At 40.8% G+C, this 25,695-nt stretch overlaps 1 protein-coding gene across 1 annotated transcript in view; it reads left to right on the top strand.

Moving 5' to 3' along the window:
* Positions 1 to 201: 201 nt before the first annotated feature.
* Positions 202 to 25,695, top strand: part of LOC141793869 (uncharacterized) — a 355,863-nt gene continuing 330,369 nt past the window's right edge. Inside the window, exon 1 of the mRNA XM_074674744.1 lies at positions 202 to 1,897. Within this exon, the coding sequence (XP_074530845.1) occupies positions 202 to 1,897 (1,696 nt within the window). The remainder of the gene's footprint in view (positions 1,898 to 25,695) is intronic.

Here is a 25,695-nt window from a genome sequence, read left to right as displayed (position 1 = left end):
CAGTCAGCAGTAAAAAGTAATGATTGATTTGAGTGTTTGTGTACACTTATCAGTGTATCTCCTTTTGTGGAGCTACTAAATGACTACGGAGCATACATACGTATTTTGGTACACAGTTGTTTACAGTCGGATTTTCGCTTTGGGTTTATAATGTAGCGTGAATCGGTGTCAAATAATGACTAATTAATTATTAACAGCAGAATGTCAGCATTCCACTGGAGTGAAAGTATAACTTTCAAAAGACATCCAAACTTACAAATTGTGAGTTTAAATTTAAAGTCGGGGCACCACCCAGTTTATAGCACTAGACCTAAACTAGGCACTAGACCTAAACTAGGCTTTAGCTCTTTTGAAAGTCCTTTTCTCAGTTTCTTGCATCCAGCTGTAAAAACCGTGCAACCATTTTTGTTTGTTATTGTCTACCGGCCTCCTGGCGCGTGCTCTCAATTTCTCTCCGATTTTTCAGAGTTTCTTTCTAATATCGTTCTTCTTTCGGATAAAATTATCATTGTCGGTGACTTTAATATTCATGTGGACGTTGTTGACGATAGTCTTTGTATTGCCTTCATGTCTTTACTGGATTCTTTTGGTTTCACACACTCTGTGAACCATCCTACTCATTGCTTTAACCACACCTTGGATCTTGTTCTTGCTTATGGCGTGGAACCTGTCAACTTGGCTGTCTTACCGCAGAATCCTCTTCTGTCGGATCATTTCTTCATTACTTTTGAATTCTTGCTGTCGGATTTCTCACCTGCGAACAAAATCATCTTGTCCAGGAACTTGTCTGACAGAGCCGTAGACATTTTCAAGGAAGCTATTCCTGCTGCCTTGAATTCTTGCTTTTTATTTGCAGAGAGCTCTTGTGCTCCCTCTCAGCTTGATCAACTTGTTGCGGATACCACGGGTTCTCTTCAAGCCGTCCTCGATTCAATTGCTCCGCTCAGACAGAGGACTCTCAGACGACATCGTTCCGCCCCGTGGTACAACGCTCAAACTCATGAGCTTAAACAAAAATCGAGGAAATTAGAAAGAATATGGCATTCGACTAAAACAAACGAATTCTGTTGGAAAAATAGTCTAAATGAATACAGGAAGGCTTTGCGACTTGGGCGTGCGACTTACTACTCGACTCTTATAGAAGAGAATAAAAACAATCCTAGATACCTTTTCAGCACTGTAGCCAGGCTGACAATCCGTTATAACTCTACTGAGCCATGCATTCCTCTATCGCTTAGCAGTGAGGACTTTTTGAGCTTTTTTAACAATAAGATATTAAATATTAGAGATAAAATTAGTAACGTGTTACATGCAACCGCGATAGAACCTTCGACCGATGGCGAATTTGCGGAAACGTTGCTTAGAGCTAATATTCTCCTGGACTGCTTCTCGCCTGTGGACTTGTCAGAGCTGGATTCAACTGTCTCTTCAGCCAAACCATCGACTTGTCTTCTGGATCCCATCCCAGCTTGGCTGCTGAAGGAAGTCTTTCCCTTGGTCGGATCTTCTTTACTGAGGATGATTAATGCGTCTTTACTGACGGGCTACGTGCCCCAACTTTTTAAAGTTGCTGTTATTAAGCCTCTTCTTAAAAAGCCTACACTTGATTCAGGCTCTTTGGTCAACTACAGACCGATATCTAACCTCTCTTTCATTTCTAAGATCTTGGAGAAAGTTGTTGCGAGTCAGCTCTGTGATTTTCTTCATAGCAACAGTCTCTTTGAGGTCTTTCAGTCTGGGTTCAGAGCCCACCACAGCACTGAGACTGCGCTGCTGAAAGTAACCAACGATCTACTTTTGGCTTCGGACAGTGGTCTTCTTTTTGTGCTTGTCTTGCTTGATCTTAGTGCCGCTTTCGACACTATTGATCATTGCATTCTTCTGCGGAGATTAGAGAGTCTTCTTGGTATCTCAGGAACCGCTTTAGCCTGGCTTTGATCCTATCTTTCGGATCGACATCAGTTTGTTCATGTGAACGCCCCCCCCATTATTCTCTCTCCCACTCTCTCTCTTCTATCTGTCTCTTTAACCCCAACACAGTCGAGACAGATGTCTGTCTAACATGAGTCTGGTTCTGTCCGAGGTTTCTGCCTGTTAAAGGGAAGTTTTTCCTTGCCATTGTAACTTGCTAAATGCTGCAAAGTCCTGTACTCATGGTGGATTAAGATAAGATAAGACTCCTTATCTTGTCTTGATGTTGGGTTTCTGCTAATAAAATTTTATTAACATTTACGGGTCTAGACCTGTAAATGTTTTTGTAAAGTGTCTTGAAATAACATTTGTTATGATTTGGCGCTATATAAATAAAGATTGTTTGATTGATTGATTTGGAAGAGAAGGTGGGGAGCAGATCTTCGCCCTGGCATTCTTTCTTTCTCGTTCCCAGACAGAAAGGTCGAGGGTGACAAGATACTAGATGGAGGCTGGGAAGTCTCTCCAGCCTCTCCCAAAAGAAGGATGTCTGTACAGTTTCACATGTCCGCCAGGTGTCAACGAAAAGTCTTCGAATTTACAGTGACATCTCAATGTTTTACAGTTTTGCAAACATCAGATGAAGGGATGAGGTAGACTTCAGGGGAAAACCACTTTAGCGCATAGGTCTGTTTTTCCAAAACTTGCTTTATTACCTTTCCTTCCTTGGGGGGGTTAAAGTTGGAGACCAGGTCAGAGCTATGAAACCAGGTCCCAGCCTGACCTACATTACAATAACGTTTTTATTAATATTTTCTTGTTAGAGCTCTTTTGATAAGAGTGCAGTTGGTTCTGGGGTTGCAGCACCGAGCACCTCATTGGTTCAGAGAAGACAGGGCCACGGTCGAGGGCATGGCAGAGGTAGACATCTGAGTGGGAGAGCAGTGGCCACGGACAGAGGCAGAGACAGAGAAGTTGTAAGTTTTGCTGCAAAAGCAATCCTTTGCTGTTTGCTTGGAGTCGAACCGTCAGGTATTTCTCTGCTGGTGGATGGATCTCTTGCAACCAGCTTCGTGTTACCGTGCTGAGTCTTGAGATGCTTTAAGAGATTTGCGGTTGTGTTCTATGCAGTGTTTAGCCTCTTATTTCCTGGACACAACTTGCATTTAACGGTCACTTTCATCTCCTTTTGCTCTACAAAATCAAAATAATGTGCATATTGCCATCCTTCAAATGTTGTTTTCTTCCTAGCCCGGGGCTCGGGGTTAACCGCTTCAACTCTGTCCTCCTCCATGCTGTTAACTTTTTTGACTTGACTGCAGAAATGCCCCGGAAGTGTATGTTTCATGCAAATTGGTGTCTTATCGCGGTAGCGCAGCCTGTGTGCATTTCTTTCATTTCAATTCTAATGAGCTTTATTGACACAAGAAAATGTTCGTTTAAATTGTCAAAGTACGTACAAAATTCAAAAACAGTTAAAAGGGGCATTTACAATGGGAGGGAGTGCAGTGTTGTCAGTGGGGCACAGATTTATATAAGGCAACCAATTTTACTGTGACAGTTCCATCAGCCCTGACCCGGAAGAGATAGCGAGTAGTTGCTCGTATGTTCCATCTACTGGTGGTAATAAAAATAACTCAGCTTGAATAATAATATTTCGGTTGCTCTATTTACAGTCATTGTAAAAGTAACGATCGTGGCATTTCATTTGTAACTCTAGTTTAACTACCAATCTAGGATGAGTACTGCTGTTACTCTACTTGTTCCTATTGAAAGTAATTTAACTACTTGTAACGTTCGTTACCTGTAGTTATATACCCAACTCTGTGAACGGGAATAGCCTCAAATTACTGCTGATATATTTCGTCTGTTATATCTACAACAAATTTACCTCCATTAGTGATATTCATAGTAAGTAATGTGGTATAACAAACATACCAGTGTATCCAAGTGTTTTTATTTTCGATCAAGCAAACTAAAAACACTGTAAAGATGATGTTGGTGATTTCTCTATGAATGCTGATAGTGCATGAACCATACAACGCTAAAGATTTTTCATTTGTGTGTATTTTGTCGTTTTAGCTGACTATGTTATTTGTATTTCAATAAATATTTAAAAACTCACAATGGTCTTTCTTTTTTATTTCAAAAGGATCTAATCAGTCTGAAGTAGTGAATAACATTGAATAAAGGATTACATCATGAAATTATTGTATGACATGTTTTTATTAGAAAACAAACTTAATTACAAAACAAAATACTCATGAAGTTCCACAATAACTTGTATTCTTATAAAAGAAAGGTAGCCAGGTCTGTTAGAGGTGTCTTGTTCATTGATTAACAATCCAGGGAGGTAGGCTGACATGATTGGAGAGCAGCAGTAAGTTCCCGGTATCCTATAGTCCTTAGGCAGGGGTTGTCCTGTAATAAGAACCACAAGAACATTTTTAACTAAATGCCACATTTTGAAGACATCAAATTGACTCCAAGAATGCCAACTTTGTTTACTTTCAGAGCAAAGCATTATTTTGTATTACCTGGACAGTGTACGCCCTCTGCCTCAGATACTTGTTGGCATTTACTCAATTTATCATAAGTTTTTATTTCACAGCATTTTTCTTTGCCATTACATTTTTTACATTTTAAAATCATCACTAGTTTGGAGTGTCATCCCCACCAGAAAAATGCAAGCCAATAAGGGACTATTGATGCTGGGTTTTTTTTCTGTCAATGTAACCATAACTCATTCAGTAGTGTAATGTACTGACTCACCTAGCCCTCTGCTGAGTTGTGTCTTTAAAAGTGTCAGTGAGCACAACTGACAAGAAAGGTTATTTTTACAGACAAAAACAGAAAGTTATAAAAAATGACGATCTTTGCAGTTCACGCATAAACTCACACTGAATTACGGATATTGTTAAAGTCATCTGCATTGATGTCCTCTTCATCCAGTCCCAGTAAGGACATACTGCAAAGAAAAACGAACAAAAGATGTATGACATGACACAAATAAAGAGCAAGAATAAAGAGTGTTTACATTTTTAAGATGAGAAACATTTGACCAAAATGCAGCTCCAATGTTTACACTAGTTTCGCCCCCTCGGCATCCAAACACATTTTATTTGTCGCCTTCTCAACAACCGTCTTCCTCCTCTTGCTCTGCGTAGCAAAACTTGAGAGAGGAAGTGGCTCTGAGCCATAGATTGGATAAAAGTGAACTCAAGCAGCTTTCTTTGCCATTGTTTACCGAATACAGACTGAATAGCGTCCAGCTGTTGCGTTCAACTCTCCCAGAGAAGACTCATGGTCACGCACAGGGCGCGGCGTCACACCTCTTCCTGGTTCTTGTCCTATCATTCATTTCAGAACAAAATGAATGATAGGGCTTACTTATCCCTGCCCAGCTGCTGATACAGACTACGGACATTTCTCATTACAGTGTCAGTGCACTATGCGTATGACCTGCTACCAGTGTAAAAATGACTTTTTGACAGTTATTTAAAAAATACTTATAAAATATAGCCTACTATACCTTTACAGGGCTTGAAGCAGGAAAAAATCCTGTGCCTGAAAGCGGGGGGGGGGGGGGGGGGTTACTGCGTTTAGTTTTGTTTTTATTAATAATAATAATAATAATAATAATAATAATAAAAACAACATTAAACACAGTAACACTAATTTTTTGTTCACACAAACGGTCAGTCAGCGATACAGCATAAGTACCTGTGGCCATCGCTTCTGGTAGGGTCCACAATTTTGTTGTTGGATAATTATGTTTGATATGATCAAGACGGATGATGAAATGCTAAAGTTTACCTGAAATAGACTTAAAACCTTTTTAAATATAAATGACCCCTGTGCACACTCAAATAAAGACTACCTAAATCAAGTATTCAGCTCTGAAATGGTTGTGCTCCTTAAATATGAAAATATGCAGACTATTGAAACAAAGTAATTAAAGGAGGAGCATAATATTGCATTCAATGAAAGTTGTGAAGGTTGAAGATTAATTGAAAAAATAAAAACTAAACTGAAAAAGCTTTCTAGAAACACTGTCTACTTTAATATTTATTTACAACAGTAATTTTTCACTAATAAACTAGTACCATACTTTCTGGACTACAAGTCACTTCGTAGTACTGTCATACATTTTTTGAGGTCGTATCAGTCAAAAATATGCGTCATGAAGACGAAAATAACGTAGGCCTACATAAGTCACACTGGACCATAAGTTTCATTTATTTAGAATGATTTGGTTTGTTTACAGTATTTCCAGAGTGAACTTTTTACATATAACTTTTAAAATGTTTGTTTATTAGGAGGTTTAAATACTGTTCCTACGGCTTCTCATATCTATGATCAGTTTCACTTCTCTACGTGTCCTCCTGTCTTCTCCTCCTCCCCTGCTCTAGGTGAGTGTCACTGGCGAGAACGGTGCACTGTGAGCTTAAATGAGCTCCATCTGATAAATGTCCTCACTTTTAACAAGTTACGGAATATTTGGCGCTAGATTGTGACTTAAATCCCAGAATCCGTTTACCATAGAGAGCAAACAAGACGCGAGTGAAGTTTTAAAACACGTTATCAGGCGCTAAACACCGGGAGCTGTCACAGTGTCCGAGACAAAGGCTGAAGACCAGCGCGTCTGGGGCGCCTCTCAGTAAAAGACTTTGCGAAGGGACCAATGAGCAAACACTGTGTGCAGGCAGTGCTCGTGGGAGTTGTGGTGTCGTAGTCTCATACTGCAATGGGTTTAGTATTTCAGATGCCGTTTCAGAAAACTACAAATAAATAATTCAACCCGCCGAAGTCGCTAGTAGGAGTGACGGTTTTACTGAAATTCGCATGGATGAAAAATACATCCATGCGCGCCCGATTGCGTGATGACAGACTCGCTGGCGGCGCAGTTTTCGAGCGGGTATCCCGATTAGGTGGTAAACTTGCTCTCTGAAGCCAAGCTTCTTTGTTGTCCAAAAACATCTCTCAATATCACTGCTTCATTATAAGGGGTTGCTACGCTGCTTCTGCTCTCCGCCTCCGTCATTAATTACTCTCTTCACAAAGCACATTTATCTGACAAATTAGACGGACAGTGCCATATTGGACGATTATTCTGCCAGTCACACTCATCATAGACCAATATGCATCAAGCCACGGTATGACGTAGCGGATTTGGGCCGCTGCTGCTTGTTTGTGAAAGAGAGGCGGGAGCTGCTCTCTGCAGCTCCCGCCTCTCTTTCCTGACTGGTTCAGTCGGAACTCGATCGAGTGAAATCAACGGAGGGCAGCCAGACCGACCTGCAGGATTTCACAATCTGGCAGGTTTGTCTACGCCGGATTTCCGGCACTATGCCGGAGGTCTTCAAGCCCTGCCTTTAAAAGTGTAAGCAGAATAAAAGTGTTGGTTGTCAGAAATGATACCGCAACCACAGAGTTGACTTCTATGGAGTATCAACTGGATTACAACCATCACAGAGCACCCGGTGTTTTGGAGTTAAGAGTCACCATGCTAACTTGTGACTTGAACCAAACTTTTAAATGTCTATTGCAGTGGCGTCATTAAGCCTAATTTGAGGAGCTGAAGCCCCCCCTAAAATATCATTAAGCCCCCCTAAATGATTTGAGGTAATTTCAACATACTACTTACGCCTGCTGTGGTTTTCGCGGGAGATGTGAAATCGCGAACGAGTCAAGTCTTTTGAATACCTTTTTCTAGTGAACGGTGAGAACCGATTCACAGTTTTGAGTGAGCTGTTCGTTCTGTCATGTGCAGGCAATTTGTATTCAGTAATGGCCTGCAAACAAAGGGCTGACACAGAACAGCGAATCGGTTCTTTTTGTTCTCTGAAAAACGCGGTTCAAAAGAGTCGACTCATTCGAGAACGTCCCATCTCTCACGAAAAACCATCACGGTACTAGGACAACGACAGTTACGAAACAAAGTCTCTGTTTAGTAGAAGAAGATAGTAGAAGCTAGCTTAACTGATGAGGTAAAAACGACTCGCAAAGGGCACACAAGACTATTTGGAGTGCTGAAGAGTTTATCTGATGAGGCAGAGACAGGCTAAACTTTTATATTGACTCCGTGTCTTCTTCCTTGTTACTAGACGGAGTCAAAAGGATGGAGTCTATCTTCTTGTCATGAACTCAGGAGTAAAGCCAGACACAAGAAGTCTTTATTTAAGCCATCAATAAAGAAAGGATAACAGGAAGTTTTTCTAAAAAGTAAGTATTTATCACTGATGGTAGTTAACAATTGACTCCAGCCCCCTGCTAACAGTAGTTTATGATTATTATTATTATCATATTATTATGATGAATATAATCATAATAATACATTAACAATAGACACTCCGCCATCCCTATTGATCTGTAGGAGTCAGGGCAGAAAATCACAGGGAATGAGAGGGGAGAGACCTCCACTGGAAAGGTGAGTCAGGTTAAGATGATTTAAATAAATAAAATAATAACAATAAATTATACTAAATACAATCAGCTAAAAGCCAGACTAAAAAGGTAGGTCTTGAGTTAATTTTTAAAAATATGAACAGTAGGAGCTACCCTCAGGTCTTAAGGTAGGCTGTTCCACAGACAGAGGCCATAATAATAAAAAGAGGCTTCCCCATATGTTTTAGTTCTAACTTTAGGTACCATTAAAGACGACCTGAGAACCTTTGCTGAAATGAGAAAAGCAAATCTGATAAATATAAAGGAGCAAGACCATTCAGAGATTTTTAGACTAATAAAAGAACCTTAAAATTTATTCTAAATCTTTTCTAGTTACTTATGTGCCAAGATTTTATCATTCCGACTTCAAAATACAAAACTATTATTGTGTTGTCTGCGAAAGTCATGGCATTAGCCTCTATGTTGAGCAGTTATTAACTTTATTTGTAGTGTTTCGTTTGTTACACATTTTTTCATTTGCATCTCCAGGGGCTGAAGCCCCCATCGTCCCTAAATCTTAGTGACGCCCTTGGTCTGTTGGATGACTTTCAGCAGTTAACAGGGTCTCACGTTAAAATGAAACGGTCAAAATGATCAGATTGTGGCACTAACAAAGGTTTTCCCTAACTAGGTTTTCCTTCTGTCTAAATTCTTGCTTGTGTTGTATGCCGCTTTAGACAAAAGCATCTGCTAAATGAAACTGGAGATCTGCAGAAACAGAATTTATGTTCAGAGAAACACTGCCTTACAGAGCCTATCCTCTCCAAGAACTTCAATTGCTAAAAAGCACTCACTGCATAACTGTTCACATGCAGTAAAGGGTCTGTATGCAAAGCTGGTGGATGGTAATAAATGGTAAATAGACCAGTACGTGTTTAGCGCTTTTGTACTCTCTCGGACCATCCAAAGCACTTTACAATGCTAGTCTTATTTACCCATCACTGATGGCAGGGGTTTCCAATAAGCAACCATCAGTTTTATCTAACACATTCACACATATCCACACACCTCTGACCAACGGTGGGAGCAATTCAGGGTGTCTTGCTCAAGGACACTGCAGCATGTGACTGCAGCTGGAATCAAACCCCTGACCTTCAGATTAAGAGGCAACGGTTCTACCACTGAGCCACAGCCGCCCCCAGTGATGCTTCAGTCTTGTTTGACTCAAAGAACAGCTTATCTTAGACTGCCAGCTGAAGCACAGGGGGTGAAGGACGCAGAGCTGAAACTGTAGGTGCATGAGGATTAGCTGAAGACACACCTGTAGCCCCTCCCTCAAGGATCACCTGAGCACCACGAGGCAGACACAACCCTCATCGATTATCCCCATGTGTTGTTCACTGGCTTTCTGTGCAGTGTGAGAGGTTTGCAGCCAGCAGGACTTGTTTTGTTTCCTTGTGGCACAACGTTTGTTCACATTTGGTATGAGACAGAGTCAACTGGGTAAACATCAGACAGTGAAAAAATCCAGAGATGAAAGAAGCTGAAAGTGGCTGAACAGGAGAACCAATCTGATGGTTTGTTGCTGCCCTGACCTTTCAGACTGTACAGTCATCATTCAATAACATTTATATAAAAACACACGGAAATGGAGCTTTGACACCACTCCAGGTGGTGCTCATGTTCTCTCAGCAGACCACTTTCTGTGCTGAACCCCGGTTTGGGCTCCTCTGAAGGTGCTTGCGTCAGGATGAGACCTCACCAACCGTTCCAGCATCAGCATCAGCGTCCAATCAAGGCTGCTGGGCCGAGGCAGGTAGAGCTAATCAGAGAGGAGTGTGAGGGGGTGCTGCAGAGCCAAGCAAGCATGAAATAAGCAGGTTCTGTTCCCGAATCTCACAAACAATTTCACAGGAAATTTATCGCACTCACCCTCCTCCCACCCCTCACACCTATAACTCCCATTTTCTCTGCTCCCTTTTGTCTCCAACCATCCATCTCATGTTCCTCCACTCATCTCCTGCCTCCTTCCCCTCCATCTCTCTCTCCCTTCTCCAGGTAGTCCCCGTCTTCTCCCCTGTCCCCTTCTCGTTACTGTTTTATAGGCTTGTTAGTTCCACTTGAAATGCCAAATGACAAACAATCTAAAGTCAGTGAGCCGCTACCTTGCTGCCCTTGTAGAGCCGCCCAGTCTAAACAAACAGGATATGAGCTGAACAACCCCCCCCCAGCTCCCCCACCAGCTGCCATTAATCCTCCAATAAGACTCAAACACACAGTGGAGCTGTTGGTGACAACTCAGAGGCACGTTAAACCTTTGGACTCCAGCTGTTCAGAGGTTAGAAGCATGGGCTGACTGCTGGGGGTTTTATTTTATATGATTCATTTGATGCTGTCAGAGACAAAGACGCATCACTGCTACTATGTTTTATAGATGCAGTGTTTTTCTCCTTCTCTAAAACTCCAAAACCAAAAGTCTGTTTTTCTGTTTTTTTCTTCTTCTTCTTTTTTTTTTTTTTTCAAAATCTCATCTAACAAAAAGGGAACTGAAAATAAGTCCCAGATATTGGCCGTCTGTTTTCAAACCTTAAAGTGACATGGCTTACAAACACAAAGCTGCGTTTCTTCAAGTTGATTGAGGGATGCTTGAAGAAATGGATTTGACTGGATGTGATCAGTTTTACTCTAAAAATCTTTTTAGTGTAATTTATATATATATATATATATATATATATATATATATATATATATATATATATATATATACTTATATATATATATATATATATATATCAGTGGCGAACCGTGAGTACTACAGCTGGGCCTTCACCTCAGCCCTCACAGCCCAGAAAAGAAATCATCGCGGAAAAAAGTAGTTAACATAAAACATTTTCATTGAATAAATTAAATAAAAAAAGAGGCTTTACATAAAACAATGACTAACATTATGAAGTGAGTTTACAAAACTTTCTAAAATAACCTAAAATGATGAAGAAAATGTCTTAAGTTTTTATCTTTGTCAATCTGTGTCATACATAAACTCGTTACTTTTACCCATCGAGAGTGCTGACAGCCTGCTAACACTCCTGAATATGGAGGGGGTCTCCCATTTTTTAAACCCCTTCTCTGGCTGTTTTCCTGGCTTGTGATTTCTCCTGGTTGTTCTACAACTTTAAGTATGCTCCTGTGATCGCTAATATTTTTTGAAAGTGAATCAAGTCCCGTACTTGGGCGTTATATCGAAAACTCAAAAACCATCCACCCCCTCCCTCTTAGTTGGTTTGATCCAAAGACGCTGCAGGAGACCTCAGAGACGGAAACAGATCACTGTGCTGCACTTGTTGATGAAGAGTTTATCAGAGCCTTAGCTGTTTTCTATCTTTCTTTTTTGGTGTTGACGTGTCGTGAGTTAAACTAACGTAGCTCTGCTCTAACGCAGCATCCTCTTCAATCAGGAGAGTCTAGAGCAACGTGAATCATATAGTGAGAAGGCTGACTCTAAAATAGTGAAACGTGTGTCGATATGAAGTTCTGTCTGTCTTCGCTGTGTGATGCGCATACGAGCTGCGTGTGTACGCGACAGCGCTCTGTCTTTAAAACAGGGGAGAGTTCAGGTGGAGGAGACTGACTGAGCCAGTGAAAGACTGGAATAATTCAAACCACAATGTCCCTTACAGTGCCCGTGATAGATGAAGTATTAAGACATATCCACTCGCACGAGCGCGACCAGATGAAATTTTTACTCGCACACGCTGAAAAAATGCTAACAAGCTAGCCACAACTTCGCTCTTGTCTCCTGCCATTCCTCTCACCGCTCTCTCCACTCTGCCCACTGTTCGGACTTCACGAAGGCCTATGCTCTTCTGTTTTTGTCCCGCCCCCAAAAAATCAAATCGTGATTGGTCAATTTTCCTGTCACTCTCCAAACCAAAACTTACAGCCTGGCCTTCATGAAGTCCTAACCACTTAATGAGCCAGCAAACCGGGCTCCGATAGAAATAACGTGTTTCAAGACAGTAACCCTTTCATTGCTGAAGTGAACTTTGCAGTACACTTAATTTTAAAACTTACATGATGTATTAAATGTATTTTATTCAACTAAATGAGAAATTATATACATATATAGATATATGATACGTATATTTTTGATCCAGATTTTTTAAGGCCTTCTCTGAAGGCCTAGAAGTCCCTGAAGGTTCCCCACTGATATATATATATATATATATATATATATATATATATATATATATATATATATATATATATATACTGTGCCGTCATGAAAACATCTCCAGTCACGTCAGTTACGTTGAAGCTATCAGGACTGTTAAGGTTCAGTTTTTTCTCCTCAGAGAATCAAACGTTCTTCACCTTTCATGTTTTCTTCTTAAAGCTCTTCTCTCTCAGATGGTTATTTGGCTGCAGTTCCGGCTCCAGTGATGGCCTTAATCTGGATCCAGGATTGCCCCGTGTCTTGATGGACAGCCAATCAGAGCCTGCTGTTCAGCTCTGGTTAAATGGTTTTGGGTCTACCTCTGGACTGTTTTGCCCTCTAAACCCTTCAGGATCTTTGAAGAAATTCAAAATGGCTCCCTCACTGCATCCAACCTCAGCAGAGATGGCGGGTTGTGAGAGGCCTTGGTGATGCAGCTCAACAATCCGACCACACTCACGGAAAGAAAGCATTTCAGCCTTTGCCATCAGGAGGTCATGGCAGAGAGAAAACCTGACAGGAAATCACATGAATCCACATTTTAGAGCAGATTTTCTGAAACTTTGATCAGGTGATGAACAAACTGTTTACCTTTAATCACTGTGATGAATTACTCAGTTTTTTTTCTTCTTCTTTTCTTTTTGCATTTTCACTCTCTACTTTGAACCTTTTTGAAATCTAACAGAGGAAAATTATTTAAGTTTGTGTACTTTTTCACCTGGTCTTGAGTTTTGATCAGCAGTATATGATTAAAGCTGCAGACAGCTTTGAACGGGTGCATGTCCCTGCGCCCTAATGAAGGATCAGGCCTGTGTCAGTATGACAGAGCTTGGGCTGTGGAGCAGCCTCAGGCTGCTTGGTGCTGTACTGTTTGTAAGAAGATCAGTCCTCTATGAATACAACACTGAGCACACCCATCCTGCGTCCTAAGCTCTTACATATTGTAACCTGGGCCTACAACCAGACCAGAAATAGCTTTCGGTTCAAAAGACCCCTGTACAGATAAAAACAGTCAGCGAGACAGATAGTGAGACAGTTAGTGAAAACCATGTCTGACACAAGTGTTGAAACTGAAGTAAAGACTTCAGGACGGAATAAGGCATCAGGTCTTGTTTCATTGGGTCATTGAATGAGTTCTATAGATTTTAAAATTTATTCGTAGGGAGAATTACAGACTTAAAGTCTGTTTACAAAAGTTAAACAAGTTACCTTAAGTTTCATGGCAACTGGATTTCATATTGGCCTAAAGAGCAAAGGGGGATTTCAGGCATTGTATGGATGTGCTTAGGCCTGGACCATCATCATCATGGTACATTTGGGTCAGACTGGAGCCGGCACGACTGTTTTAAAAACTACGTCCTGTCTCATGGAGAAACAGCAAACCTTCAGGGCCTGCCACAGTCCAGGCTGGACCCATGAACCAGTCCTTGCTCTCAGGGAGTCTGGAAATGACCCTAATCAGACGCGTCACTAGTGTGACGCATGGCACCCAGTTGCATGGGGGCACATCGAAGAAAAAAAAACAAAGCTCGCCAAAATAACTGGTTACTTTATAAAGAAAGATGCTAACAGTTTCAACGTAGCCGAGGGGGCCGCGGGGGAACAAGAAGATGAGGAGGAGATGCCGATTGCTGCCAGCAGCAGCTCAGCCTCATGCCGCCCGGTAGAGGAGTAGGGCAGCGGCGGTGACGAGGAGCCTCAGTCACCACCACCCAACCACAGTGATGGAGAGCTGCATAGGGACAGTGATAATGAGGAGGAGATGAGGAAGAAGACAGACAACTTGAGTCGGGCCCGGGCGAAGATGACATGCCGGTGCCGCCGCCAGAGTCAGTTAAAAGTAAATATCCCACTGACGTTGGACATTTTCCTGATGTTTTTGAAGGACCTGATGGACGAATTTGCAAAGAGAAAAGCCAGGAAGGTGCAACTGTAAGGTAAGCAGAGACAGGCAGAGCTGTTGTGTATTTAAATGATCAAGAACTTTTAATCCGTTGTTATGGTGCACCAGATTGTGTTAGGAAGCTGAGCTATAATGCTCATCCTCTTGTCTTTTTTCTTCCCTTTTTTTCTCCTCTCCACCAGTGGGTGTCCAAGCCCAATGGGTGCTGAAGAGGGCGGTGATGGCTGAAGTGTTAATTGATTCCTTGTTGTCAAAAACAACTGCGAACAACATACAGCCGTGTGTTGTATGTTGTTCCTTGTTAGGAAAGTTGAGTTGAAATTTGAAATAAAAGTAATCATATTACTTGATTATTTTGTTGTTTACTGCATATCAAGCATTCTAGCATGGTAGACTATTTCATTTTTCTTAGCGTTCATTGGCTGGCCTTATAGACCACTAGCTGAGGCATATTAGTTTATTTCATTAATAACCTGTTGCACAAGAGCATTTCTAATGACTGACAGATATTTGACTTTTATGGGTATTTTTTTTCCTTCATCTTAGAGTGTTCTTTTTGTCTGAAAAATGTAAAAACTTCTGCATTGGGGGCACATATACGAATTCTGCATGAGGGCCCAGTGCTAGGTAAATACGCCACTGACCCTGATCATGCTGATTTTTCACATTTCTTCAAACATATTACTTTTACACACTACCTCTCTCTTATCAAACATCTGCTGCTGAGTCTGATCCTTAGTGAGTAACTGCTCCATGCTGCTATCGAACCATCTCTGCTGTGTGTGTGTGTGTGTGTGTGTGTGTGTGTGTGTGTGTGTGTGTGTGTGTGTGTGTGTGTGTGTGTGCGCTGTAAGGGGTGGAGGGTGAGCAAACATGGCCTGTAGAGTCATTGGCTGCAGAGCTAATATTGACCAGACCGCTGGGTCCCAGGTCCAACGAAGCACAGTAGCAACAGCCAATGAGACACCTTATCAAGGATGTGGCTTATCCTCCGTCTGTTTATCCGTCTGTCAGGATGATCAGCAGCACACCACAGAGAGGGAGGGGAAACAAGCTGCACATGCTCAGTTCATTCTGCAGCTACATCTGTGTGCCTGTGTTCAAGTGAAGGTGCGTCTTTTATTTTCTCCATTACCTGGAGTTTTTCTGATAAACCAACCTGAAATGAGGATTGGTGCATTACGCTCTGTGAAACTAAATCAGAGTAAAATGGGTTGAGGTTTGTGAACCCTGGATTTCTTTGGCCTGAAACCTGCTCCATCTGTCAAGTGCAGGAAGTGTTGGGCCAGTGAATCCAAATGTTCGTGAAGATGAGCTGTTAGCATCTCCATACCTTTGGTCATAGTTTTTCCTTTCTTTCATATGATGCATCAGCCATCCTGTTAAATCCATCTTTCTTTTCTTCTGTTTTTCTTTATTATACATCTTTTTAAACATGCATCAAACTTCAGCCTGCAACAGTAAAAATTGTTTCAGCCCTTCCCTACGACTTCAGAAGCTAGAACTCTGTTGGTGTTGATCCCACTAGGGCACACCTGGAGGGCAGGGCTCTTCAGACAGATGGGTGGGACACTGCAGAGGAGTCTTCAGGCTGAGGAGCATCAAACACATCAGAGTTCATGTCTGAACTAAGGATGTCGTAAATGAGTGAGTGCGTCGAGCTGAGCAGGGGTGATCTGTGACGCTGAAACCACAACTTCTGATGCTCTGCAGAAAACAGCTCCAGCCTCTGGAACATGGACCTGTGCTGAATCCTGCTCTTCTGGTGTCCTCTCTGCTCTGTTGTTTCTGACACAGCAATGAACAGTCAATGAACTGCAGGTCTAATGTGGACCTGCACAACAAGTCACAAGAATTGTTTTATTGGCCTCGTTATCTCTGCCATGGGCAGAGCCAGCAACACGTGTCCTAATACAGAGAGAAACAATCCACACACTGTGATGGATAGGAGCACAGAGCACACCTGAAATGACGCTGCTCAAACAGGAACAGTAACAGAGCTCCGTCTGTGTGTTTAACCTGTTTAACGTGTTTACATGAAGAAAAGCTGCTCTCTGTTTATTCTGTGTGCTGTTCAAAGCACACCTATCACTTTACCATCAAAACGCAGAGCCGTATCAGATTATTCATTGATTATCTGGCCTTTATCTAGAGCCTAAACTCCCAAACTTATTGATATAACCTGGTTTATTGTGTCTCAGGAAGATATTAGTCATTTATTAGAGCTCAGGGAAAATAGAAATCCTGTTCCTCTTTACTAACCTTATGACAAAGAAACTTAAGGAGCTCTAAAGAAAACGGAGCAAGAATTATTTTTTTTCTTTTACTCTTAGACTTAAATTCTCTTCAGAAAGTAAAAGAATCTAAAAAAAGGAAAGAAACAACTTATCATAGATATTTCTATTCTAGCTTTTTATTTAAAATAATGATAATTACATTAATAAATTATTTTAATAATAAAAAAAACTCTGTTGCCATCGGCAGAGAGGAAACTCAGAGGTTGCGTCTTCTGAGGACAGTGAAGTGTTTGGATGTTGACAAAATGCTTCTTCAAGATGTTTTGTTTTTTATTTTATTGAGTCTCCTTTGAGCGTGGAAACCTCAGCATCTCAAACAAACAGATGCTGAGGAACATTGTTAAACTGCCAGAAAACTCTCAGCATGAGTCCAAACCATCTGGACTCTGGACTCTTTATATGTTTTTAAAGCAAGAGCCGCTCAGAGGGCAAGGGCCATTCTGGCAAACCCTCTCCCCCATCTTCATTCAGAGTACCAGCTTCTCCTGTGTCAGAGAAGGTGTAAGACCGCGGTCACACTGACCATCCAAACCGTGCCGTGCTTTAGCACGGTTGCCCCCCGCAGGGCTTCTCCCCAGATGTAGAGTACGGCCAGCGGTCACACTACTCCAATATGAACCAGACTTTAGCGGGTATCACACAAGCTCATGGCCTGTCTACATCATGTTTGATGGTTGAGAGATGCGCTTTGCGGTGATCATATGTCACAGATCACACGCGCTGTCTGTGTGCCTGTGCTTGTGCATGAAGTAAACTGTGCCGAAGCCCACCTCTCTGAAGCGTGCCAAAGCAGAGAAGTGAATCTTGCTCAAGCACGGCACAGTTGCGGTCACACTGGCCATTTGAAACGTGCTTTAGGACTGAAGCGTGCTTAAGCACGGCACAATTTGCCAGTGTGACCGCGTCCTAATCTGCAAGGCCAAAGCCCAATAGATTCCTTCAACCATCTGTCCCAGTGAACACTGGTTTTTGAAACAGGTCGTAGCTTGATTAGAATGACACACCAGTGAAATGCTCCCACTCTGCTTTTATTCAATTGAATTGTGTGTGCTGACACTGTTTATATGCTTCACTGTTAAGGTTTCATTCACCCATCCATCAAACTGAGGAATCATTCACCCACTCATCAAACAGAGCTATTATTCATCCATTCATCAAACTGAGGTATTGTCATTCACCCATTCATCAAGCAGGTATCATTCACTCATTAATCAAACTGAGGTATTATCATTCACTCATTCATCAACCTGAGGTGTCATTCACCTATTAGTCAAACTTTCACTCATCAAACAGAGGTATCATTCACTCAATAATCAAACTGAGGTTTCATTCACCCATTGATCAAACTGGGGTATCACTCATCCATTCATCAAACAAAGGTATCATTACTCAATTCATCAAACAGAGGTCTTATTCACCAATTCAAACTGAGGTTTCATTCACCCAATAATCAAACCGATGCATAGAATATAATATAATATAATATAATATAATAGAATAGAATAGAATAGAATAGAATAGAATAGAATAGAATAGAAAATACTTTATTTCTCCCCAAAGGAAAATTCAGGAGCCACTCCAGCAATTAAGAAAACAAAAATAAAAAAGGGTGTAGAAAGAGCATAAAGGTCCATTACAAGATAGATGATGACAGCTATGGCCCCTTTATATGAAGGAAGAGAGAGCTGCCACAACAGGTAGCCACAACCAACAACCTGTTGGCCAAAGTTGGTCATTGGTCTTATTCACCAATTCATCAAACTGAGATGTTATCCACCAATTCATCAAAGGGGTGTGTTCATCAGAGTGTTCATTTACTGATTCATCAAACAGAGGGATCATTCACTGATTTGTCAAACTGAGGGGTCATTTACTGATTCATCAAACTGAGGGGTCATTCACTGATTCATTAGACAGAGGGTTTTTCAAGCAGCAGTGAACCAGCAGCCATGATGAAGAGCAGCATCTTCCTCCTCCTCTGGAGTGTTGTGGATGCAGCCCATGACAGAAGCAGATCTCAGTGGTTACATAAGTTGTCTTGCAGTGACCCAGCTGATGCTCCTCTCAGATGTGGAGAGCTTTCACTTTGATGTCAGATTTTCTGGTTGAGGCTTACTGAGCTGCATTCACAGCAGCCAGTCACAGTCCAGGGATTCATCCACGGAAACAAGCTGCCGTGTCCTGGAACGAATCCAGAGCACGGCTCTCCTCCTGTCCAAGTCACATTTAGTTTCTGATCAAATAAAAATTGGATGGGTTTAATTTCACCTGAGTGGGATTTCCTTCCATCACAGAGCTGCAGCTCACAGAGCTGATATCAGACGAGAGTGTCAGTAACAGCTAACTGCAAGGTTTGTCGGAGGAACGATACCAATACCTCCTCCTCCTCAGTAACCATCATCTGTTTCTACAGACTGTTCAGAAAATGGAGTAAGTGTAAATCCATGAGGGACACAGAAGTCAAACGCCCAGCTGTGATCAGCTAACAGGCTGATGTTCAATCTCTAACCCCTCTTAACCAATCACAATGTGTGTCTTGCAACAAGGCGGTGTCTTCACTTTCTCTTATCCCTGCTACCTCTTTGCTACCCAGCTGCTGCTTGAAAGAATATATAGCCTATGTAGACATGTTTTTATTAACAATAGAATAGAATAGAATAGAATAGAATAGAAAATACGTTATTTATCCCCTAGGGGAGATTCAGGGATACTATAAATATATATAAATAAATATAAATATAAAATAAATATATATATTGCAACACTATACAGATGTGCTTTTTCTAACTTGGTTGTACACATGTGCTCATTGTTGCATTGCAAGACACTTGAGGGGGGCTGGGGATTCCTGGGATTTTATGGAGCACCCAGAGTAGAGAGTGACCACAAGCGAAGTTAATGTTTATAAATAATAATAATTAAGAAGTAACTGTGTAACACTAATAATGCAAGTCAGTAATTACTTTTTTCAAGTTGAGGTGTTTCAGTCGAAGTGACTAAGGTAAATAATTAAAGGAGGAAACGAGATGTGTTTCTAACAGTTTCTCCACAGTTAAGTGAAGGGGGCTGATCACCCACTTTGATGAATGCCAGTCACAGACAGAGACAGAAGATGGCCAGTAGCCAATAAGAGGGGGAGAACACCTGGAGAGCCAATAAGAAGACGACTCAACCTACATTCTTTAGAGAAACTCTGTTAGTGACTATATTTATGGTCCTGAGAGAGAGAGTCAGGGTCAGTCTCATGAACTGTCTCTGCAACATGTAGGGAACAGGGAAATGAGGCAGCACCAGAGATCTCTGTAAATGCATATTCTTGACCTATTGTTAATAAATTTGTGTTCAACTGAGAACCAGGACGCCTCCTGATCCTTCCCCATCAACGAACTGCACGGAAAGAGGTGAGAGGAGAATGGAGTCAGATTAATAATTTTATGGTATTTTGGTCATATTGATAGCATCATATTTCAAACAAGAAGTAATTTAAGTATTTGGGAAATTTAGAACTAAGAGATCATTTTGAGTGACAAACTATATCTGTGAGGTACCCTGTCAGGATAGCAGTGTGGGAAAATGACTGAGTGCACAGTTAAAGGTACCCTGCAAGGCAGTGTGGGAAAACAGTAGAATTGACACTTAGATACATGTCATACGCCTCACCTCATTTCCAACATGCTGTCTCGTGTACTAAGGTTTGAAAACATTCTTTTTGTGTTGGCATTACTGCTTCCTTACCATCTCTTCAGCTGCAATGTTTCATCTGGAGCTTAACCTCAGAGATGAGTGCATAAGTGATTCTTCAGTTGAGGAAGAAGAAAGACCTGAAGCAAGCTGTAGTGTATGACCAGCTGACATCCAAATGATTTGCTGACAAAATTATACATATTTTTTGATTCCACATGTTAAATAAACAATAGGAAAAGGAAAACATTGGAAAAATTGGTGAGTGTAGTGAAGAGATTACAGAAGAGAAAAGTACATGACCGTATGGAGCTGTTGTCATGGTTGTGCTTAAAAGACTTACTGTCAGTTTAGTAGTGTTGTAATTGCTATAACATAACTGTAAAAGGCACATTTTTGAAAGGAAAAAAAAAAATTCTGGTGCATTATTCCACGTGTCACAACCCTTGCAGTGGTGGAAATGGCCTTGCTGATTGACCTGACAAAAATTTGGTCCACAAAACAGAATGTAGTCTTTCGCAATAACAAAGCAACAGCAAATATTACTTATCGAGGGCATTCTTCTGTTCCTTTCATTTATAGATTTCCTTGTAGCATCACATGGTCTTGCGTCACGGATAATTTCACCCTTCGTGCAGGGCACATGCCAGGCCTCGATAATAAAATTGCTGGTGCTTTATCCCGATTTAAAGTCCAGGAGTTCGGGGACCTCTGTCCCTGCCCAGCACCCCAAGGCTTGCAGTGCCCTAGTTCAGCCAAACCATCCTAGATTGGAGGGCCCCTACAGTCTTACATGAACTGTGTAATACATTACATGTGCCAAGGACTTGCAAAACCAACTTGAAAAATGTATGATTCAGCATGGTTCCACTTCACCTCTTTCTCTTCTTCATTCTCAGCCACTGTCATTCCACTTAACATACTTTGAAATTATGGTCATATTCAGCTTAAGAAAGCTATGTTTGCTCGGGGATGAGGAAGATCATTTTAGCTCAAAAAGTCATGAGTAACAGTTCATGTATGCCATGGTGCACGTATAATTGAAACCCTAATCAGAGGGTTGGCTGGGTTTGCTCAATAGCTTAACAAAGTGACAGGATGTATGTGCATCTCGGTAAGGGTCTACATTATGCCTGCTTAGGCTATGTAATAGAAACTTATTTCAATTCTCTTAAGTCTCGTGACCCGTTTATTCACATACAATTTAACTTCGGTTCTAAATGGCTAGGATGCATGCTTGCATCATAAAATTCCCTGGGTCAACAGCGTGCTTGCTCTTTCACCTAGATCTCATTCACATATCACTTAAAGTTAGTATGACCAAATAAGGATGCATTCAGCATCATTTTTTCTCTCTGGGTCAACAGCATGCTTGCTGAATTAAAGAGTTATATCTTAAAATTACTTCATTTTTTTTCTGGATTTACACATGGCTGCCGTATAACTTAGAACATTTACATACCAGATCATGGTAGTATGACCTCTTTAGGATGCATGCTTGCATCATCAAATTTCACTGTGATAAACAGGATGCTTGCTGTGTCACATAGTTTTATCCGTAATTGCTGTAATTTTTTTTCTGGGTTTACACATAGTAGCTGTATAACTTTGAATATTGACACATCTGGTTATGGTAGTATGACCGCTTTAGGATGCATGCTTGCATGATACATTTTCCTTGCCATCCTGGATTTTGCATAGCACATTCTGCTTGCTGTAACACATAGTTCTGGGCCCATGTCTGGGCCCATAAGGGTAAAAAAAGGGTTCAAAAAATGAATGTTAAAAGGTTCAAGGGATAGGATGTTTAAGAGTTAGTTAACAAATATGTGCATTTAAAAGTTATGGGAAAACCTCAGACTAATGGTCTTGGTCACTCTCCATTACATTCGCCTTCAAGCGGGTGATCACCATTTAGATCGCTTTTTTTCCTTTTTAATCTGTTATATGTTTTTATAGTAATTGACGTAAGTTAGCATTTTAATCTAGTCACATACCATGTTCAGGGTCAATGTATGTTTATCTGGCAGATAGAAAGATAGCTTCTGTTTCCAGCTTGTGTCAGTGAGGTCTCTCTGACCGTATGTATATTTTCACCCAGTCTCCTAGCTGCATGCTCTGATAACACACACACACTTTGATAGCACATCTCTCTGAAAACTGACACCATCTGTGAGTTGAGACAGAGGTGTCAGTCATGTTTTTTGGCCATTTACTCTCCAGTGTTTAGTTTAACTCAACCTCTTGTAGGCGTAGCAATGATTGTTATAAAATTGTATTGCTCCCAGATATTGGGGCCCATTCTTTTGGGACCAGCGCTGTAAACCTTACCTGTGACCAGAATAAATGCTGAACTGAGAAAAGGATCCCCTTCTTGTGATCTTTGGGAATTGTTCAACTAAAGAACCAGGTAGATTTATTACAAATCCATTGCCCACTCTTAACTGAATAAAGGTATAACCCCCCCCACCCTAAAAAAAAATAAAAAAAAAAAATAAAAAAAAATAAAAGAGAGAGAGAGAAAGAGAGAGAAATGTATTCTTTCTATACTGAATTACTTTAAACCTCTTCTACTGAGAAACAGGATTGGAACAATTGCATTTCAGAACAATGAAAAGTGTTATATGAAAAAGAAAAAAAAAACAGACAACATAAAATACTTGGTTGGGGCTGTTAGCTGAAGTGACTGTATTACCTGTGCCTGTTGCAAGGCACGGTCCTGTTGGCTATGGCTGCCTTTTGCAGCAGCTCTCCCTTCTTTGTCCGTTTCTTGTAATTTTTTCGTCTCTTTTTCATAATCTTTGTATTTGGAGTGGATCATTACTTTGTATGGCTCATTTGTTGGTCATGGACACCAGACTTTTTGTGGCTTCAGTGATAATTTTGCTACTTTATCTCCTGTGTTTGACTGGAGATCCTACATGTAACTGTAACACTTATGATGGATATATTAGGTTAATATGGCATAAGGTACTTCAGTGGACCAGAAGTTCGACTGCTGGAGCTCAGTGGAGTGTTTGATTGAGGACCGGACACAAAGTGGTGTTAATTTGACAGCTTAGTATTGAACAGAAAGGCAAGACAAATATACAACAAAACAGTATTGTGCGCATGCAGTTATCAAAATCGGTTTGGCCAATATTCTTATCAAAAATCCTGAAGTTGCGGGTGCACCCTTCAAATTCTATCTTTTTCTACTACCTTATTTAAGTCACAAATGTCAACTTTAAGTTCACAAAGAAACATTTGTATCAACTTTGGTTGCAAATACCTTCTTCTTTTAGGAAAAATATCCAACAGCAGCCACTAATACACACATACATTTACCTTGAGATATGTCAGTAAGTCCAAAGTCTGTTCACAGTAAAAAAATAAACAAAATAAACAAGGTCCGCAGTTTCCGGGGATTTAAAGAAACAAAAGAGAGGTAAGTCTGTAGAGTTCAAATCTCAAGTGTGAAAAAGTAGTGCAAAAAAAGGGCTGAGTGTGTGAGTATTTGCAGTGGTGAGGTCCTACCACACCAGGGATGTATCCAAAATCTCTTCTCTCGCTAAGTCCAACTGGGAAGGCTCGCCAATCGATTCCAAGATTGAATGGTTGAAGGACAATCCAACATATGGAGAATCAAATATCAACAAAAAAAACCTGACCTGTCAACAGACAGGATCAAAAAAGTCTTTCAGTTATCAAATAGCTACACATTTTTAATCTGCTGTCAAGATCATTACATTTTTATATTGTTTTCAAACTAAATAGGTATGAAAATAATAAATAAATAAAAGAGTTATTGTTTTTAACAACATGAAATAAATCACTTCTTTTCACGTTCATGAAATGAATCACAGCTTTTTTAACAAAAATGAAATTAATACAAGTTAACTCTGGTAATAACTTCCTGTGCTGTAAACATAATTATTTTACATCAGTGCTTCTGAAAATAATGATTTCTCACTCTTTAAAGTGCAAAATAAAATACTTCCTGCATAAAACAGTTTTTTAAATCATGCTCACCGATCTCTGAGTGGGTTTTTATTACCAAACACCGCAGCTCCAGGTGCAGCCACGTGGTTTCCCTCCTCTAGCTGTAACAATGAACCAGCACGGAGCATGTTAAGCTAAAGCTAGCAGCAGTTAGCGATAATTTAGCGGGTTGAATCTACTCACATGAAACGATCTGAGGAAGCTACTGGTTCGCTGATAATGTCATCAATATGTTCACACTCCGTTCTACTAGTTCTCTGTCGATTTTCACCTGTTGTTCTGTTGTTTTCATTTAGTTTTGATTTCTTGTAAAACTCTGTTATCATCCTCCGTCTCTCTTCATGCATGAACGAACACACAACAACACACTCGGGTTCGGGGAGTGCGTGCTTCGTTGGTTTGTGTTTTCTTTTTTCTTTTTACTGCCCAGTTTGGAGCAAGTATGTAGCTCCAATCATATGCATGTGCAACTCGAGGAGAGGAGTACAGCAGCACACTTTGTGGGAGGCATGTGTGTTGTGTACATGGTGAGCAGAGAAGACAGAGTTTAAGCGTATACCTGTGGGTTTGTGTTGTTCTGCTGTCACAGAGCACTTAAGATTCAGTGTGAGCTCTGATGTCCATGGTAAGAAAGTGGAGGATAAAACCGCGACTGAGTGTTGTTAACTTAGAGACTTTGTCACTACATTTAATGTCTTTTCAGACCCTCTGACAAGTTTTTTTTAAAGACGTCAATTCTTGCGACTTTTCTGGAGTTTGGAGAATCTGAGGTTAAAGTGTGTTTTGATCTCCTCAATGGTTGGCATGTAAGTCCCTCCACTATCCAAAACACAGACAGACTGTCCTCCTCACTCACAGCAGTCTCCTCCTGCTGCTCCAGAGCAGACAACTGCTTTCACATGAATCACGCAGGTGTGTCTCAATGTGGTCCCCAGCCCAGATAAATGAGGAGGGTTGATGTTTAGACATAAAAAAAACAAGAATGGACAGAAGAAAGTTAGTTTGTAGCTGTAAACATATTTATGATGTTGTGTTTTACCTGCTTTCTGTTTCTCACGCTATTTCTCTCTTGTACAGAGTGCTTTAAGACACTAGATGACCTTCTTCAGTCATTAACATACAACAAAACAATACATAGATGTCACATGACATGCATTTCTTACTTAATTTTATTCATTTAAGCCCAAAGACATCCAGATCCAGTGACCAATTTCATATTAATTTACATATAAACTCAATTAAGTGTTGTTGACAGAGAAAACCTGTAAAGCTACTTTTTGAACAGAGAAAATTCACAGCAGGAGTTGATAAGGGAATCATTA

The sequence above is a fragment of the Halichoeres trimaculatus genome, unplaced genomic scaffold (assembly GCF_033239565.1).
Source record: "Halichoeres trimaculatus isolate MK-OKI-2021-1 unplaced genomic scaffold, fHalTri1.1 fHalTri1_scaffold_7, whole genome shotgun sequence".
NCBI classification, from domain to species: domain Eukaryota; kingdom Metazoa; phylum Chordata; class Actinopteri; order Labriformes; family Labridae; genus Halichoeres; species Halichoeres trimaculatus.
The sequence above is the reverse complement of the archived record's forward strand: the minus strand, read 5'-3'. Positions and strand labels throughout refer to the sequence as shown.